Below are 15,694 nucleotides of genomic sequence, written 5' to 3' on the forward strand. Positions count from 1 at the left end.
GCCAGAGATGTACAGTCCAGACCATGGGACACAGCAGGAACTAGCCTCACTCAACTACAGTCAAAACATATGCCTTTACATAAATACCAACGAGGGATAGGCCTTTAAATAAATGCTAACAAGGGATAGGCCTTTAAATAAATACCAACAAGGGATAGGCCTTTAAATAAATACCAACAAGGGATAGGCCTTTAAATAAATGCCAACAAGGGATAGGCCTTTAAATAAATGCCAACAAGGGATAGGCCTTTAAATAAATACCAACAAGGGATAGGCCTTTAAATAAATGCCAACAAGGGATAGGCCTTTAAATAAATACCAACAAGGGATAGGCCTTTAAATAAATACCAACAAGGGATAGACCTTTAAATAAATACCAACAAGGGATAGGCCTTTAAATACATGCCAACAAGGGATAGGCCTTTAAATAAATACCAACAAGGGATAGGCCTTTAAATAAATGCCAACAAGGGATAGGCCTTTAAATAAATACCAACAAGGGATAGGCCTTTAAATAAATGCCAACAAGGGATAGGCCTTTAAATAAATACCAACAAGGGATGGGCCTTTAAATAAATGCCAACAAGGGATAGGCCTTTAAATAAATACCAACAAGGGATAGGCCTTTAAATAAATACCAACAAGGGATAGGCCTTTAAATAAATACCAACAAGGGATGGGCCTTTAAATAAATACCAACAAGGGATAGGCCTTTAAATAAATGCCAACAAGGGATAGGCCTTTAAATAAATGCCAACAAGGGATAGGCCTTTAAATAAATACCAACAAGGGATAGGCCTTTAAATAAATGCCAACAAGGGATAGGCCTTTAAATAAATACCAACAAGGGATAGACCTTTAAATAAATACCAACAAGGGATAGACCTTTAAATAAATACCAACAAGGGATAGGCCTTTAAATACATGCCAACAAGGGATAGGCCTTTAAATAAATACCAACAAGGGATAGGCCTTTAAATAAATACCAACAAGGGATAGGCCTTTAAATAAATGCCAACAAGGGATAGACCTTTAAATAAATACCAACAAGGGATAGGCCTTTAAATACATGCCAACAAGGGATAGGCCTTTAAATAAATACCAACAAGGGATAGACCTTTAAATAAATACCAACAAGGGATAGGCCAATTAAATACATGCCAACAAGGGATAGGCCTTTAAATAAATACCAACAAGGGATAGGCCTTTAAATAAATACCAACAAGGGATAGGCCTTTAAATAAATACCAACAAGGGATGGGCCTTTAAATAAATGCCAACAAGGGATAGGCCTTTAAATAAATGCCAACAAGGGATAGGCCTTTAAATAAATACCAACAAGGAATGTGCCTTTGATTGTATTTATCAGGATCCTCATTAGCCAATGGTGACAGCTAGTCTTACTGCGGTCCGACACATTTTTTTTTTTAATTTAAAAAAGTCATTACAGGCAAAATACTTTACAATTTACATACATTTAAATACATTACAATTTACATACATTTAAAACCATTACAATTTACATACATTTAAATATATTAACATGTAGCATGTGTGTGAATCTATCAGTTCCACAGACTTGTCAGTACATACACACAACAAGTAGGTCACGTATATATAAAGACCAACAATGGGATAGGCCTTTAAATAAAGTCCAACAATGGGATAGGCCTTTAAATAAAGTCCAACAATGGGATAGGCCTTTAAATAAAGTCCAACAATAGGATAGGCTTTTAAATAAAGTCCAACAATGGGATAGGCCTTTAAATAAAGTCCAACAATGGGATAGGCCTTTAAATAAAGTCCAACAATGGAATAGGCCTTTAAATAAAGTCCAATAATGGGATAGGACTTTAAATAAAGTCCAACAATGGGATAGGCCTTTAAATAAAATCCAATAATGGGATAGACCTTTAAATAAAGTCCAACAATGGGATAGGACTTTAAATAAAGTCCAATAATGGGATAGGCCTTTAAATAAAGTCCAATAATGGGATAGGCCTATGTTTGAAGACAAAGCGACACCAATTGTGATTATGTGTGGCACTATGTAAGAGTGACTATGTAAGAGTGACGATGTAAGAGTGACTATGTAAGAGTGACGATGTAAGAGTGACTATGTAAGAGTGACTATGTAAGAGTGACGATGTAAGAGTGACTTATGTAAGAGTGACTTACGTAAGAGTGACTTATGTAAGAGTGACTATGTAAGAGTGACTATGTAAGAGTGACTATGTAAGAGTGACTATGTAAGAGTGACTTATGTAAGAGTGACTATGTAAGAGTGACGATGTAAGAGTGACTTATGTAAGAGTGACTTATGTAAGAGTGACTTATGTAAGAGTGACTTATGTAAGAGTGACTTATGTAAGAGTGACTATGTAAGAGTGACTATGTAAGAGTGACTATGTAAGAGTGACTATGTAAGAGTGACTATGTAAGAGTGACTACTTTGGAGGCAAAACTTCCTTAAGCAGGTCAAGTTCAAGTTTAATTTGTTGCAATTGCTAACATACATTAGAATGTTCACATGTAGTGGGGGGAAAAACATTAAAAAGTGTGAAACACCTTGGACTGAAACAACTGAACCAATCAGACAAGTAAGGTAAGACAGACATGGGCATTTGATGTAAATATAGCCTGTACAATTTATATGAGAGGTATCATAGAGGTGGATGGAGCTCTGTGTGTGTGTGTGTGTGTGTGTGTGTGTGTGTGTGTGTGTCACAGGTATCTTCTTTGGAGGTGGAACAGGAGCCCCGGGGGTTGGTGTTGTGGCTTATCCTGGGGTTGACATTGCCCATGTCTAGTGGTGTGGGATAAGTAGCAGCTGGTCACCTGGTAATGTCTGGGCAGTATCAAGGCTACTGGGGTTAACATGGCCATGATGCTGAACCCATCCCACTGTCCCGTCCTTAAGTTTAAGGAAGTTTAAGGCCTCCATAAGCAGCCCGTCTTAACAATCCACACAACACGCTGATGAGAGCAATATCTCTGTTTCTTATACAGTCTAACTCACTTCACAACACTACTGAACACTGACTAATAACAACAACAAAAATTACAGACATGTGAATCACAGTTCAATAATGTTCAATAAATATGAAGTGTTTCTTCCTGTTTACTGAATGGTGTTGAAGAGAGTTTCTATAGATTCCCTGCTACAGACTGGGTTGTGGCAAGATATCTGACCAATCATGTTCATAGTAGTCACCACATATTGGAAGGTCAAAAAGGAGTCCGATGTCAGGACTCAAACCAGCGCTGAAGGTTGGTGATGGTGTCAGTCCGGAGTCTGTGGTTCCACACTGAGGTCAGGACTCAAACCAGCGCTGAAGGTTGGTGATGGTGTCAGTCCGGAGACTGTGGTTCCACACTGAGGTCAGGACTCAAACCAGCGCTGAAGGTTGGTGATGGTGTCAGTCCGGAGACTGTGGTTCCACACTGAGGTCAGGACTCAAACCAGCGCTGAAGGTTGGTGATGGTGTTAGTCCGGAGTCTGTGGTTCCACACTGAGGTCAGGACTCAAACCAGCGCTGAAGGTTGGTGATGGTGTCAGTCTGGAGACTGTGGTTCCACACTGAGGTCAGGACTCAAACCAGCGCTGAAGGTTGGTGATGGTGTCAGTCCGGAGACTGTGGTTCCACACTGAGGTCAGGACTCAAACCAGCGCTGAAGGTTGGTGATGGTGTCGATCCAGAGTCTGTGTTTCCACACTGAGGTCAGGACTCAAACCAGCGCTGAAGGTTGGTGATGGTGTCAGTCCGGAGACTGTGGTTCCACACTGAGGTCAGGACTCAAACCAGCGCTGAAGGTTGGTGATGGTGTCAGTCCGGAGACTGTGGTTCCGCACGACGCGACATGCTGTGCAGTAATGCTCCGCCCAGAAAGCGGTCAGGTGCACGCTGTAGCTCCTCCTCCAAGCCAGGTGTCTCTGCAGGAGGGTGGGGCTCCGGCGCAGCAGCATCAGGTATTGGGCGAGCAGGCGGGGAGAGGAGAAGTCGTCCACATGAATGAAGGCATCATGGGGGAGGAAGCGTTCGTAGTTTTCCCGCGGCGGCCCGAGAACTACAGGAACGGCCCCGGCCAGTAAGGAGTTCCACAGCTTCTCGGTGATGTAGTCGGGGTGCTGGGAGTTCTCCAACGCCAGATAAAACAGGTAACGCCTCACCGTGCGCACCACAGTGCTGTCCTCTGGCAGTGGCACGCCTGCACGCCCGAACACATCCACGTCAACGTAGTTAACCAGCCGACGGTAATACGCCACGCGGGCCTGCGACTCCGACCAGTTACTGATGACCCAAGCCAGTAGGTGGGGCCGTCGGGGGCGTGTGTGGGGGGCGTTGGCGTGAGGGTGAAGGCGGGTCACCAGGTAGCCGTAGGGGAGGAAGATGTCTGAATCTGCACGGTAGGTCATGGTGAGGTTGAACAAGCCCTCGAACTGCTGCAGGCCACGAGTGTGAGACGGGGACTCAAAATTCATCCAGATCCACTTCTGGCCACGGGGTCGTGGGTCAGACGGGAGCGCCGTGGCGTTGGTCACTATCTCACGGTGGTGCATGATGATGGCGTCAGCCCCAGGGTACATGCGTCGGTCGTCGGTCAGTACGCACCCACGGATCCCAAAGCGCGCCTCACAGTCCGGCAGTCTGCGGTAACGGCCGAAGGGGTGCGTCCACAACAGAAGGGTGACATCTCTGGGCTCCACTCCAGTGAGAGGGAGGGGTTGGAGTCGTGGGTCAAAGAGATTGAGAAAACACACTCCGAGGAGGAGAAAGAGTCCACAGACGAAAGCGGTGAAACACACCCACGAGCATGATGTTCTCAGAACAGCCACTCGAAATGTTTTGCAGCGACACAGACTGGGGCGCTTACCGGCTCTGTGAAAGGTAGAACGACCCCCTGTTATCCACTGAGTTGCCCACTGAGTTAGCTCCATGAAATCCCGTCAGACTTCCAGTCCTTATATATCCATTAACTACTCATGCACCTTTTGTCATTGACTCCAGAAGTTCTAGAACCTTAACGTCCACTGCCCTGTCACATTCTCCTCTCCGTTGAACTCAGAATAATGATCTCTTCCACCTGGGCTAGGATGACAAGGACAAAAGTTAAGGTCCTCCTTCCTCACACCTGCTACCTCCCTGCGCTATGAGGGGGAAAAAAACCAGTCGGCCCAGTCTCAGGAAAACATTTAAGTTAGGCCTACAGTCTCTTTGTCTCTACTCTGTCAGGCGAGATTAGGACATCCGCCACCAGACTTTAATCATATGTTACCGACATTTCCTGAGCTGTGTTGTTAATGTGGTCGCAAACAGATAGGCCTAAACACCATCCTGCTCAAATAGTTGATGAGGCAGCGTGCGAGCTCCGGTTACCGGTGAATGGGGTCTTTGTCACCCTGAGAGGCTCTTTCAGGATGGCACAAGTAAACACGCTGTCCCTCGGGTTGAGGGCTGCTATGTAGCCGAGAGGCAGCAGTGCCTGAACTTAATGATATACCTCACTGGCTTGAACCAATGATCATACATTTAGAATGCAGACCTCTTGAACCAATGATCATACAGTTAGAATGCAGACCTCTTGAACCAATGATCATACAGTTAGAATGCAGACCTCTTGAACCAATGATCATACATTTAGAATGCAGACCTCTTGAACCAATGATCATACAGTTAGAATGCAGACCTCTTGAACCAATGATCATACAGTTAAAATGCAGACCTCTTGAAACAATGATCATACAGTTAGAATGCAGACCTCTTGAACCAATGATCACACAGTTAGAATGCAGACCTCTTGAACCAATGATCACACAGTTAGAATGCAGACCTCTTGAACCAATGATCACACAGTTAGAATGCAGACCTCTTGAACCAATGATCACACAGTTAGAATGCAGACCTCTTGAACCAATGATCACACAGTTAGAATGCAGACCTCTTGAACCAATGATCATACATTTAGAATGCAGACCTCTTGAACCAATGATCATACATTTAGAATGCAGACCTCTTGAACCAATGATCATACAGTTAAAATGCAGACCTCTTGAACCAATGATCACACAGTTAGAATGCAGACCTCTTGAACCAATGATCACACAGTTAGAATGCAGACCTCTTGAACCAATGATCACACAGTTAGAATGCAGACCTCTTGAACCAATGATCACACAGTTAGAATGCAGACCTCTTGAACCAATGATCACACAGTTAGAATGCAGACCTCTTGAACCAATGATCACACAGTTAGAATGCAGACCTCTTGAACCAATGATCACACAGTTAGAATGCAGACCTCTTGAACCAATGATCATACAGTTAAAATGCAGACCTCTTGAACCAATGATCACACAGTTAGAATGCAGACCTCTTGAACCAATGATCACACAGTTAGAATGCAGACCTCTTGAACCAATGATCACACAGTTAGAATGCAGACCTCTTGAACCAATGATCACACAGTTAGAATGCAGACCTCTTGAACCAATGATCACACAGTTAGAATGCAGACCTCTTGAACCAATGATCACACAGTTAGAATGCAGACCTCTTGAACCAATGATCACACAGTTAGAATGCAGACCTCTTGAACCAATGATCACACAGTTAGAATGCAGACCTCTTGAACCAATGATCACACAGTTAGAATGCAGACCTCTTGAACCAATGATCACACAGTTAGAATGCAGACCTCTTGAACCAATGATCATACATTTAGAATGCAGACCTCTTGAACCAATGATCACACAGTTAGAATGCAGACCTCTTGAACCAATGGACGAGGGACACAAAGTAACAACATAAATATAATGTAGGGAAAAATATCACAGATACTTCCAATTCTGTTATCTAATTTAATTTATAATCCATGAGGGTAAAATTTCACAGATACTTCCAATTCTGTTATCTAATTTAATTTATGATCCATGAGGGTAAGATGCGGTAACACCTGCATGTGTTTAAATTTGTTAAACGGTAATTACCTTAGCTGTGTTAGGTCTATAATCTACTTTGCAGACTAAACTCCTCTCCATGGTGAAGGAAGTTTCTGATGAAGCAACTGAGTGGTGCTTAGACAAGGCTTTGTGGAATCTTGTTCCGACTACTATTTACTCGCAGAAGAGTCAATACTTTAAAATAAAAAAAAGTGAATTATAAATCGCCCCATTTTTGTATGTTTGTCCTTTTTAGTTGCGTGCCTTTCTCTGTTTGCTGAAATCCCATACTTTTTCAATAAACATTAACCAAATTCCACCAACGACGGTTTCCTTGTTGAGATTCAATTGGCACAAGAGCATTTGCGTACAGTTGCCATCTTAGAGCAACAGCAGTGAGCAAACAGTCTGTCCAAAAACCCTACTAAACTCCATTCATTTCCCCATAGGCTTTGTCCAACGAACCATGGAGGAGTGCCCACAAAAAAGACGGCTCTCTATAGGCAATTGACCTAAAAAATCTATTCAACCCGTTATGGCGACAGAAGTCTGTTTTCCTCTTCCAGTTCTAATTCCCATACAGTCCACAAGGGGGCTCCCTTCACCCAGTATTGCTGTCATGTACGTCAAGGCCTCATCAATTGCTTTTAGGTATTTTCCAGGTGTTTAGGAACAGAGGACCATACACTCAAATAGATAGGACACAAACATGCTAAAAACATTTAAGCTGAATAAAAGCTTCTTTATATTACAACCAAACCATATTCCAGTATCAATGTCCCTGGCAGGGTGCTTATTTTAAAAGGCATATTCATAATTAAAACGTAATCCCATGCACTGTGTTCTTAAAATTAGGTCTTAATTAATAAAATGGCAGACAATATGCAGAGAAAGTGAGAGAGATTGATAGAGAGAGAGAGAGAGCGAGAGAGAAAGAGAGTCTCTGGTGGCACAGCTGGCGCTGCAGTACAGCGCCCTTAACCACTGTGCCACCCGGGAGGCCCGATTTTCTGGATTTTTGTTTTAGATTCCGTCTCTCACAGTTGAAGTGCACCTATGATAAAAAATTACAGACCTCTACATGATCCCCAATCAGAGACAACAATAGACAGCTGCCTCTGATTGGGAACCATACCAGGCCAACATAGAACCTTACAGTGAAATGTTTACTGACAAGACCTTAACCAACAATGCAGTTCAAGAAATAGAGTTAAGAAAATATTTACCAAATAAACTAAAGTAAAATGTTATATTAAAAAAAGTAACCCAATAAATTAACAATAACAAGGCTATATACAGGGGGTACCAGTACTGAGACAATATGCGGGGATACAGGTTAGTCAAGTTGTTTTGTACATGTAGGTAGGGGTGAAGTGACTATGCATCGATAATAAACAGCATGTAGCAGCAGTGTAAAAACAAATGGGGTGGTCAATGTAAATAGTCCTGGGGCCATTTGGGGGAAGAAGCTGCTAAGGAGCCTTTTGTCCTAGACTTGGTGCTCCGGTACTACTTGCCGTGCTGTAGCAGAGAGAACAGTCTATGACTTGGGTGACTGGAGTCTGGGACAATTTTTTGGTCTTTCCCCTGACATAGCCTAGTATATACAGTGGGGCAAAAAAGTATTTAGTCAGCCACCAATTGTGCAAGTTCTCCCACTTAAAAAGATGAGAGAGGCCTGTAATTTTCATCATAGGTACACTTCAACTATGACAAACAAAATGAGAAGAAAAAAATCCAGAAAATTACATTGTAGGATTTTTAATGAACTTATTTGCAAATTATGGTGGAAAATAAGTATTTGGTCACCTACAAACAAGCAAGATTTCTGGCTCTCACAGACCTGTAACTTCTTCTTTAAGAGGCTCCTCAGTCCTCCACTCGTTACCTGTATTAATGGCACCTGTTTGAACTTGTTATCAGTACACAGTAGGTCCTGGATGATTTAGAGTGCATGGTGGGTGGAGAAATTGGCTGAAAAATCTATGTGAATAGCAGCCTATAGCCTAATGTTGTCTGTCAAACAGGTAGGCCTTCTTCTTGTTTCTTAAATAGGAAGAAATAGGATGCAACGCAAAGCCTTGTTGTTAATAAAGTCTAATTAAAATGAAGACATTGAAATGAATTATGCCTACTTGAATATGCCTACTTGAATATGCCTACTTGAATATGCCTACTTGAATATGCCTACTTGAATATGCCTACTTGAATAGGCCTACGTTCAGCACCATGAGCTGTGCATTTCCGACTGATTGCGCCGTGACTGCTGCTTCAAGTTTCAGCAACAACAATGTAAGTTAATAGAATCTGCTTAATTGTGAGGTCAATAACTCTGATAAATACATCATTTACATTTAAGTCATTTAGCAGACAATATTATCCAGAGTGACTTACAAGAGCAATTGGGGTTAATTAAAACCTCTACGGGATTGGTGGGTCCCCTTCGGGACGGTTGAGCTGACGTAGGCTAATGCGATTAGCATGAGGTTGTAAGTAACAAGAACATTTCCCAGGACATAGACATATCTGATATCGGCAGAAAGCTTCAATTCTTGCTAATCTAACTGCCAAATTACAGTAACTGTCCAATTTACAGTAGCTATTACAATGAAATAATGCCATGCTATTGTTTGAGGAGAGTGCACAGATGTGAACTTGAAAAGTTATTAATAAATTAGTCAGATTTGGGCAGACTTGATTAAAAAAAATGTAACCGAAATGCAATGGTTCATTGGATCAGTCTAAGACGTTGCACATACACTGCTGCCATCTAGTGGCCAAAATCTAAATTGTGCCTGGGCTGGAATAATACATGATGGCCTTTCTCTTGCATTTTAAAGATGGAACAAAAAAATACAAAACAAAATCATGTTTTTTTTCTTCGTATTCTCTTTTACCAGATGTACTGTGTTATGTTCTCCTACATTCCGTTCACATTTCCACAAACGTCAAAGTGTTTCCTTTCAAATGGTATCAATAATATGCATATCCTTGTTTCAGGTCCTGAGCTACAGGCAGTTAGATTTGGGCATGTCATTTTAGCTGAAAATTGAAAGAAAAAAAAAAAAAGATACGATCCTTAATTAAGTGCTTTGTTCAATGGCACATCAACAGTCGGCTTGGGGATTCGAAACAGTGACCTTTCGGTTACTGGCCCAACACTCTGAACCACTAGGCTACTTGTCACCCAAGAAACGTTGTTTTTATTCAAATCTATTATAGTAGTAGCTATCAAAGTTGACCTCTGGACCTCCTTCTCAAATGTTTTATTTATTTTTAGTTAACCTTTATTTAACCAGGTAAGCAGTCGGTTGAAGAGCATGCACTTAGTTTTGCTAGCGTTGAAAAGCAGTTGGACAGAAGATAGGCTATAGGCTAGAAGCATGCACTTTGCAACATATAGCCTATGGATCATTTGATTGAGAACACACTAAATAGCCTATAGGCCACTTGATATTGCACAAGCAGCAGAGATTGAGTGATGAGGGGCGGCATCGGGTACACAATGGTGCATAGCCTAATAAGCAACTCATTCTAAAACACTAAGAAACATAGAAATGTAATCAATTACAAATTACATGACTCTCCCCTGGACTAGATTTAAAAATAGATTTAAAAAAAATATATATATACATATATACTAAACCCTCCCCTTGATTGTACTTGAAAAAGCATGACCCTCCCCCATTTGGGTAAGCATTAGAATAAACCGCCTCAATATTTGGTGGTAATCGGAGCTGATCTGTGGTCAGTATTGTGAAATCATTCTAATGTTAAGGTAAGATTTGAATGGAGAAAGCTGATCCAAAAGCAGCGCTCCCTTTCACTGGATCCTATCAGTATGGACACACATGGCTCCAATGACTCAATTAATGACCGTTCCCTCTGCGTGGTGTTTTGGGAAACACATGTTAAATCTTTAGCCGTTGTAGGAAAGATGGATTGTTTAAACACTCGTAAGCCTTCCATCGCTATCAAGAAAACCGGAGCCACTTCATGTCAATACCTGTGTGTGTGTGTGTGTGTGTGTGTGTGTGTGTGTGTGTGTGTGTGTGTGTGTGTGTGTGTGTGTGTGTGTGTGTGTGTGTGTGAGTGTGTGAGTGTGTGTGAGTGTGTGAGTGTGTGTGTGTGTGTTTAGGCCTTCTCTCCCTGGGGTGACACACTCCTCTGGATGGGCCCCAGGCTCTTCATCTATATCGATTTCCTCTTTCTATTCTTTTCTCTTTTTTCTCCCTCTCCCAGGGGATAGGATGTCTCAATTCAAACTCTCTCTCAGGAGGGGACAGGATGTCTCAATTCAAACTCTCTCTCAGGGGATAGGATGTCTCAATTCAAACTCTCTCTCAGGAGGGGACAGGATGTCTCAATTCAAACTCTCTCTCATGAGGGGACAGGATGTCTCAATTCAAACTCTCTCTCTCAGGGGATAGGATGTCTCAATTCAAACTCTCTCTCTCAGGGGATAGGATGTCTCAATTCAAACTCTCTCTCTCAGGGGATAGGATGTCTCAATTCAAAATCTCTTTCCCAGGGGATAGGATGCCTCAATTCTTTCTCTCTTTCCCAGGGGACAGGATGTCTCAATTCTGTCCAGTTAGGCCCAGAGAGAGAGAGAAACAGGGAGAGAGATCGAGAAGGAGAGAAAGAGAAAAAGAGTGATGGAGAATGAGGAGAGCTAGAGACAGAAAGAGTGAGAGAGGGAGAGAGAGAGAGAGAGAGAGAGAGAGAGAGAGAGAGAGAGAGAGAGAGAGAGAAAGAGGGGGGATTGCAGAGAGAGAATGCAGAGGCGGCTGGAAACTTCTGGGCTCTGAGCGTGCGCTGATCACTGAGGCCCTCACTGACCCCTGACCTTGACATCAGAGGTGACCCCTGGGATCAAAGGTTGTGTGAAAGTGCCGTTCCAGCGATTCACTGCACTGCCGGGCAATGATGATCTTGTCCAGCCTCCTCTGGCTGTCTGACATGATTAGTGGTGCTCTCAGCCCCAAGCCCCCAAGGGCCACACATCCATCTCTGCCTCTCCCCCACAGCACAGCCACGGCTGGGGCCGCTAAGAGCATCGGCACTCAAAGGCTCAGTTAACGAGCAGAGAAAGCAAGACAAACTGAGAAAGTGAGACAGCTCAAGGGAGTGGAGGTGAGAGACAGCAGATCTGTTAGTTTCAACAGCACACTCTGGAAAGGAGAGATGGATGTATCAAAGGGACAATCCGTAGTTGGTACACCCAATTTCTGGACTTATAAATATGAACCCATTGATTTTTGAAGAATAAGAATATACACTGTACAAAAATATAAACGCAACATGAAACAATTTCAAAGACTTTACTGAGTTACAGTTCATATAATGAAATCCGTCAATTAAAATAATGAATTAGGCTCTAATCTATGGATTTCACATAACTGGGAATACAGATTATGCATCTGTTGGTCAGGGCCATCTCCTTCGGATAGAGTTGAGCAGGCTGTGTATTGAGGACTGTGGAATGTTGTCCCACTCCTATTCAGTGGTTGTGTGAGGTTGCTGGATAATGGCGGGAACTGGAGGTGGTGGTGGTGGTGGTGGTGGTGGTGGTGGTGGTGGTGGTGGTGGTGGTGGTGGTGGTGGTGCCGCTTGCTGGGTGGTGTACCCTTGCTTAGTGGTGTTGCCTTTCAGAACAGGTGTATATATACTGAGATCATGTGACAGATCATGTGACACTTAGATTACACACAGGTGGGCTTTATTTAACTAATTGTGTGACTTCTGAAGGTAATTGGTTGCATCAGATCTTATTTAGGGGGCTTCATGGCAAAGCGGGTGAATACAGATGCACGCACAACTTTACAGTTTTTTTTATTTTTTTTTAAACAAGTAAATTTTTTCATTTCACTTCACCAGTTTGGACTATTTTGTGTATGTCCATTACATGAAATCCAAATAAAAATCCATTTAAATTACAGGTTGTAATGCAACAAAATAGTTAAAACGCCAAGGGGGATGAATACTTTTGCAAGGTACTGTATGTGGTAAGACTACCGTTTGTAAAACACCAAAAAACTACGTCCGGACAGAACCAAAAAAAGACATCTAAAAGACGTTGGTTCGTGCTTACTGGGGTGTAGCCTAGCCGTGTCGGCCTCAATGGAATTTTATGAATGCCTATCTATGTGTTAGGCCCACTGTTTGCAAAACAGGCCGTTGCATTGGCTTTATTAGTCCTGATTCCTGTGACTAGTCAATTTAGCTGTTTAAGCTCTGAATATCGGCTACCCAACTTTCTCAGGAGTTACCTATTTGGCAATGTGTTTACACAGCGGGGAAAATGCAGGAGTGTCTTATTTTTCGCTATGATCAGCTAGTCATAAATGGACGGACACAAACTTGAAACCACTGATCATGACAATGGGGTGAAACTCCTTGACAACAGTTGTTATCGTTCATTCCATATTGTCCATTTCACTTTGACCTGTCCTGTTTTTAGGATGTGTTGATTGTTAACGTGCCAGAATGTTTTATTTGATTGATTAAGTTAGGCTACTATTTGATCAGAGAAACCCGCATGGTGTAAAAAGTGTCCGTCTCATTACATTGTCATTCGTTTTATCTCCAGCCTGTAGGCTACAGAAAAGGCCACATACTCTTTCTACCGTATCCTAGATCTTCTACGTGATTTATGTTAGATTATAATTTTTGGATGGAACGTCGCCACAGCGATGCATCTCTCCAACAGTACCCTGGAGAGGCATGCTGGGAATATCACTGGTTGAAAGAAATTGCCATTGTTTCGGGGCCGAATTAAGTTCGTTTTTATGTATTGTTGTTGGAGGTGCGTCTTGGCCAGTTAAGCTCAGAAAATTCCGCCCTCGTCAATCTTCCACCATAGGCTGCTGCCTAATGAGCGGGCCGGCCGTGAGCCTGTAGGTGTTCTCTCAAACTTGTCTTTCTAGATGGATTTGGGAGGATCTCACCCCACCCAAGTCTCGCAGCTTATTACTGTCTGAGCTAAAAACACAATATTGAGTTAAGTCGGCAGACAGAATAAGAACAACAACACATAAGGAGGGGAGGTCATTAACCAAATGGCTCTTCTTCCTGAATTATGAGTGTGATTGAACACACTGATTTTGCTCATTCAAAAAAAATAAAAAGATTTCAGATTGGGGGTGTGGTTCGAAGTGGCAGTTACTGATGTTTCTACCCCATGAGACACCATAGGAACAAAACTGGTATTACTTCCTCCAAAATTTTCTGAATTTATCTGAAAATATTTCAAGAAATCTGTAATACATTTTTTATGTTGTTTTTTTTTGTTGCTGTGAAGATTTTAGTTGAGCAATGTAACATCTAGCTAGGGTGTTCGGTGTAGTATTTCACAAGTAAAAAAAAAAAAATACTGTCTTGTTGTTTTGATGTAAACAAAGTCCCAATCCTCTGAGCTGCTGGACAGGTTTGTCTGGCTCAGTGGAACGGTGTATTCAGTGTTAGTGTGCAAGTGAACATCGTCGAAATCAAAACCCGACCCTCAAGTAAGTCAGGATGAACTGACTTAGAAAAAAACTCTGTTTTTGGAAAAAACTATTTACACTTTGTAGTCAATTTTGACACTCGAATGAACGTTTCTGACTCATTTCGATGCCACATAGGCCGGTTTTCAATCAGATACTGTAAGTTGTTTATTGCCTTCAGTTGCGCTTGAAATCTAGTATGAAATGACATACCAGCCCTGAACTACCCTAAAAATAATTGTTTTAACTGGGGTAATTCATTACGAAAAGTAATGAATCAATAAAAGTTAACTCCAGATGTAATTAAAGGGGTAACATTATATTGGCTCTGCTGCAAATCCATGGTTTTATTTTTAGAATTCGGGGCTTGAAATCTACTGGCTGTGAAAGAATAAAATGTTCATGATTAGAACACAAAATGAAATCTAATTTGACAGCCTAAAAGCCAGGCTCACAAAGGGGCCATTAAAATCCCACCAGCCTAAAGGGTGGTCAGTCTGGTGGCCACTATACAAATAACTCAATTGGAAAAATGCAATCAGGTCGCTGGTTGATAAAAAGTCCAAAGAATACAAAACAATGGAACACGTTGTCTACAATGCAATGCTTACATTGTGAATTTTTACAACTGCGATTGTGTCCTAATTTGGTGTGTGGTGTGTGTTACTATTACTTATATTCAGTCATGTAAAGTACTTTGGTAAAAATACTTTAAAGTAGTTATTTGGGGTATCTGTACTTTTTTGTAAAAATATTTTTGACAAATTTTACTTTACTACATTCCTAAAAGAAAATAATATAAAATAATTTATTCCAGACATTTTCCCTGACACCCAAAAGTACTCGTTACATTTTGAACGCTTAGCAGGACAGAAAATGGTCCAATTTACGCACTTATCAAGAGAACATCCCTGGTCAGCCCTACTGCCTTTGATCTGGCAGACTTTCACTTTTACTTGAGTCATTTTCTATTAACTTTACTTTTACAATGACAATTGGGTATTTTTTTCCATCACTGCTAATAGTATTGATAAGCATTGGAAGTGCACAGCCTAATACCCAATTTAAGCTTGATCCGATAATGTATATATTTTTTTTCTCCGAAAATGTGTTCGGAGACTACGTATGGATGGCGTGACGCAAATTTCTGACATGATTGGTTGACAGTAGACGAGGGCGGGAGTTTCTGTATAAACACAAACTCACTTCCTTGACAACTTCCTTAACCACAGCTCTGCTCAACATCTATACTTGCTACGCGAAGCAC

General features: G+C 41.8%; 1 protein-coding gene across 1 annotated transcript; it reads right to left on the reverse strand.

The window, feature by feature from the left end:
• Positions 1-1,961: 1,961 nt before the first annotated feature.
• LOC118944772 (alpha-(1,3)-fucosyltransferase 4-like) lies at positions 1,962-5,238 on the reverse strand. Its single transcript, XM_036965667.2, has one exon. It carries the CDS (start codon positions 4,937-4,939, stop codon positions 3,791-3,793), a length of 1,149 nt encoding a protein of 382 aa, XP_036821562.2. The 5' UTR covers positions 4,940-5,238; the 3' UTR covers positions 1,962-3,790.
• Positions 5,239-15,694: the final 10,456 nt, after the last annotated feature.

This window comes from Oncorhynchus mykiss, chromosome 27 (genome assembly GCF_057628025.1).
Source record: "Oncorhynchus mykiss isolate SJ-2025 chromosome 27, ASM5762802v1, whole genome shotgun sequence".
In the NCBI taxonomy this organism is placed as follows: domain Eukaryota; kingdom Metazoa; phylum Chordata; class Actinopteri; order Salmoniformes; family Salmonidae; genus Oncorhynchus; species Oncorhynchus mykiss.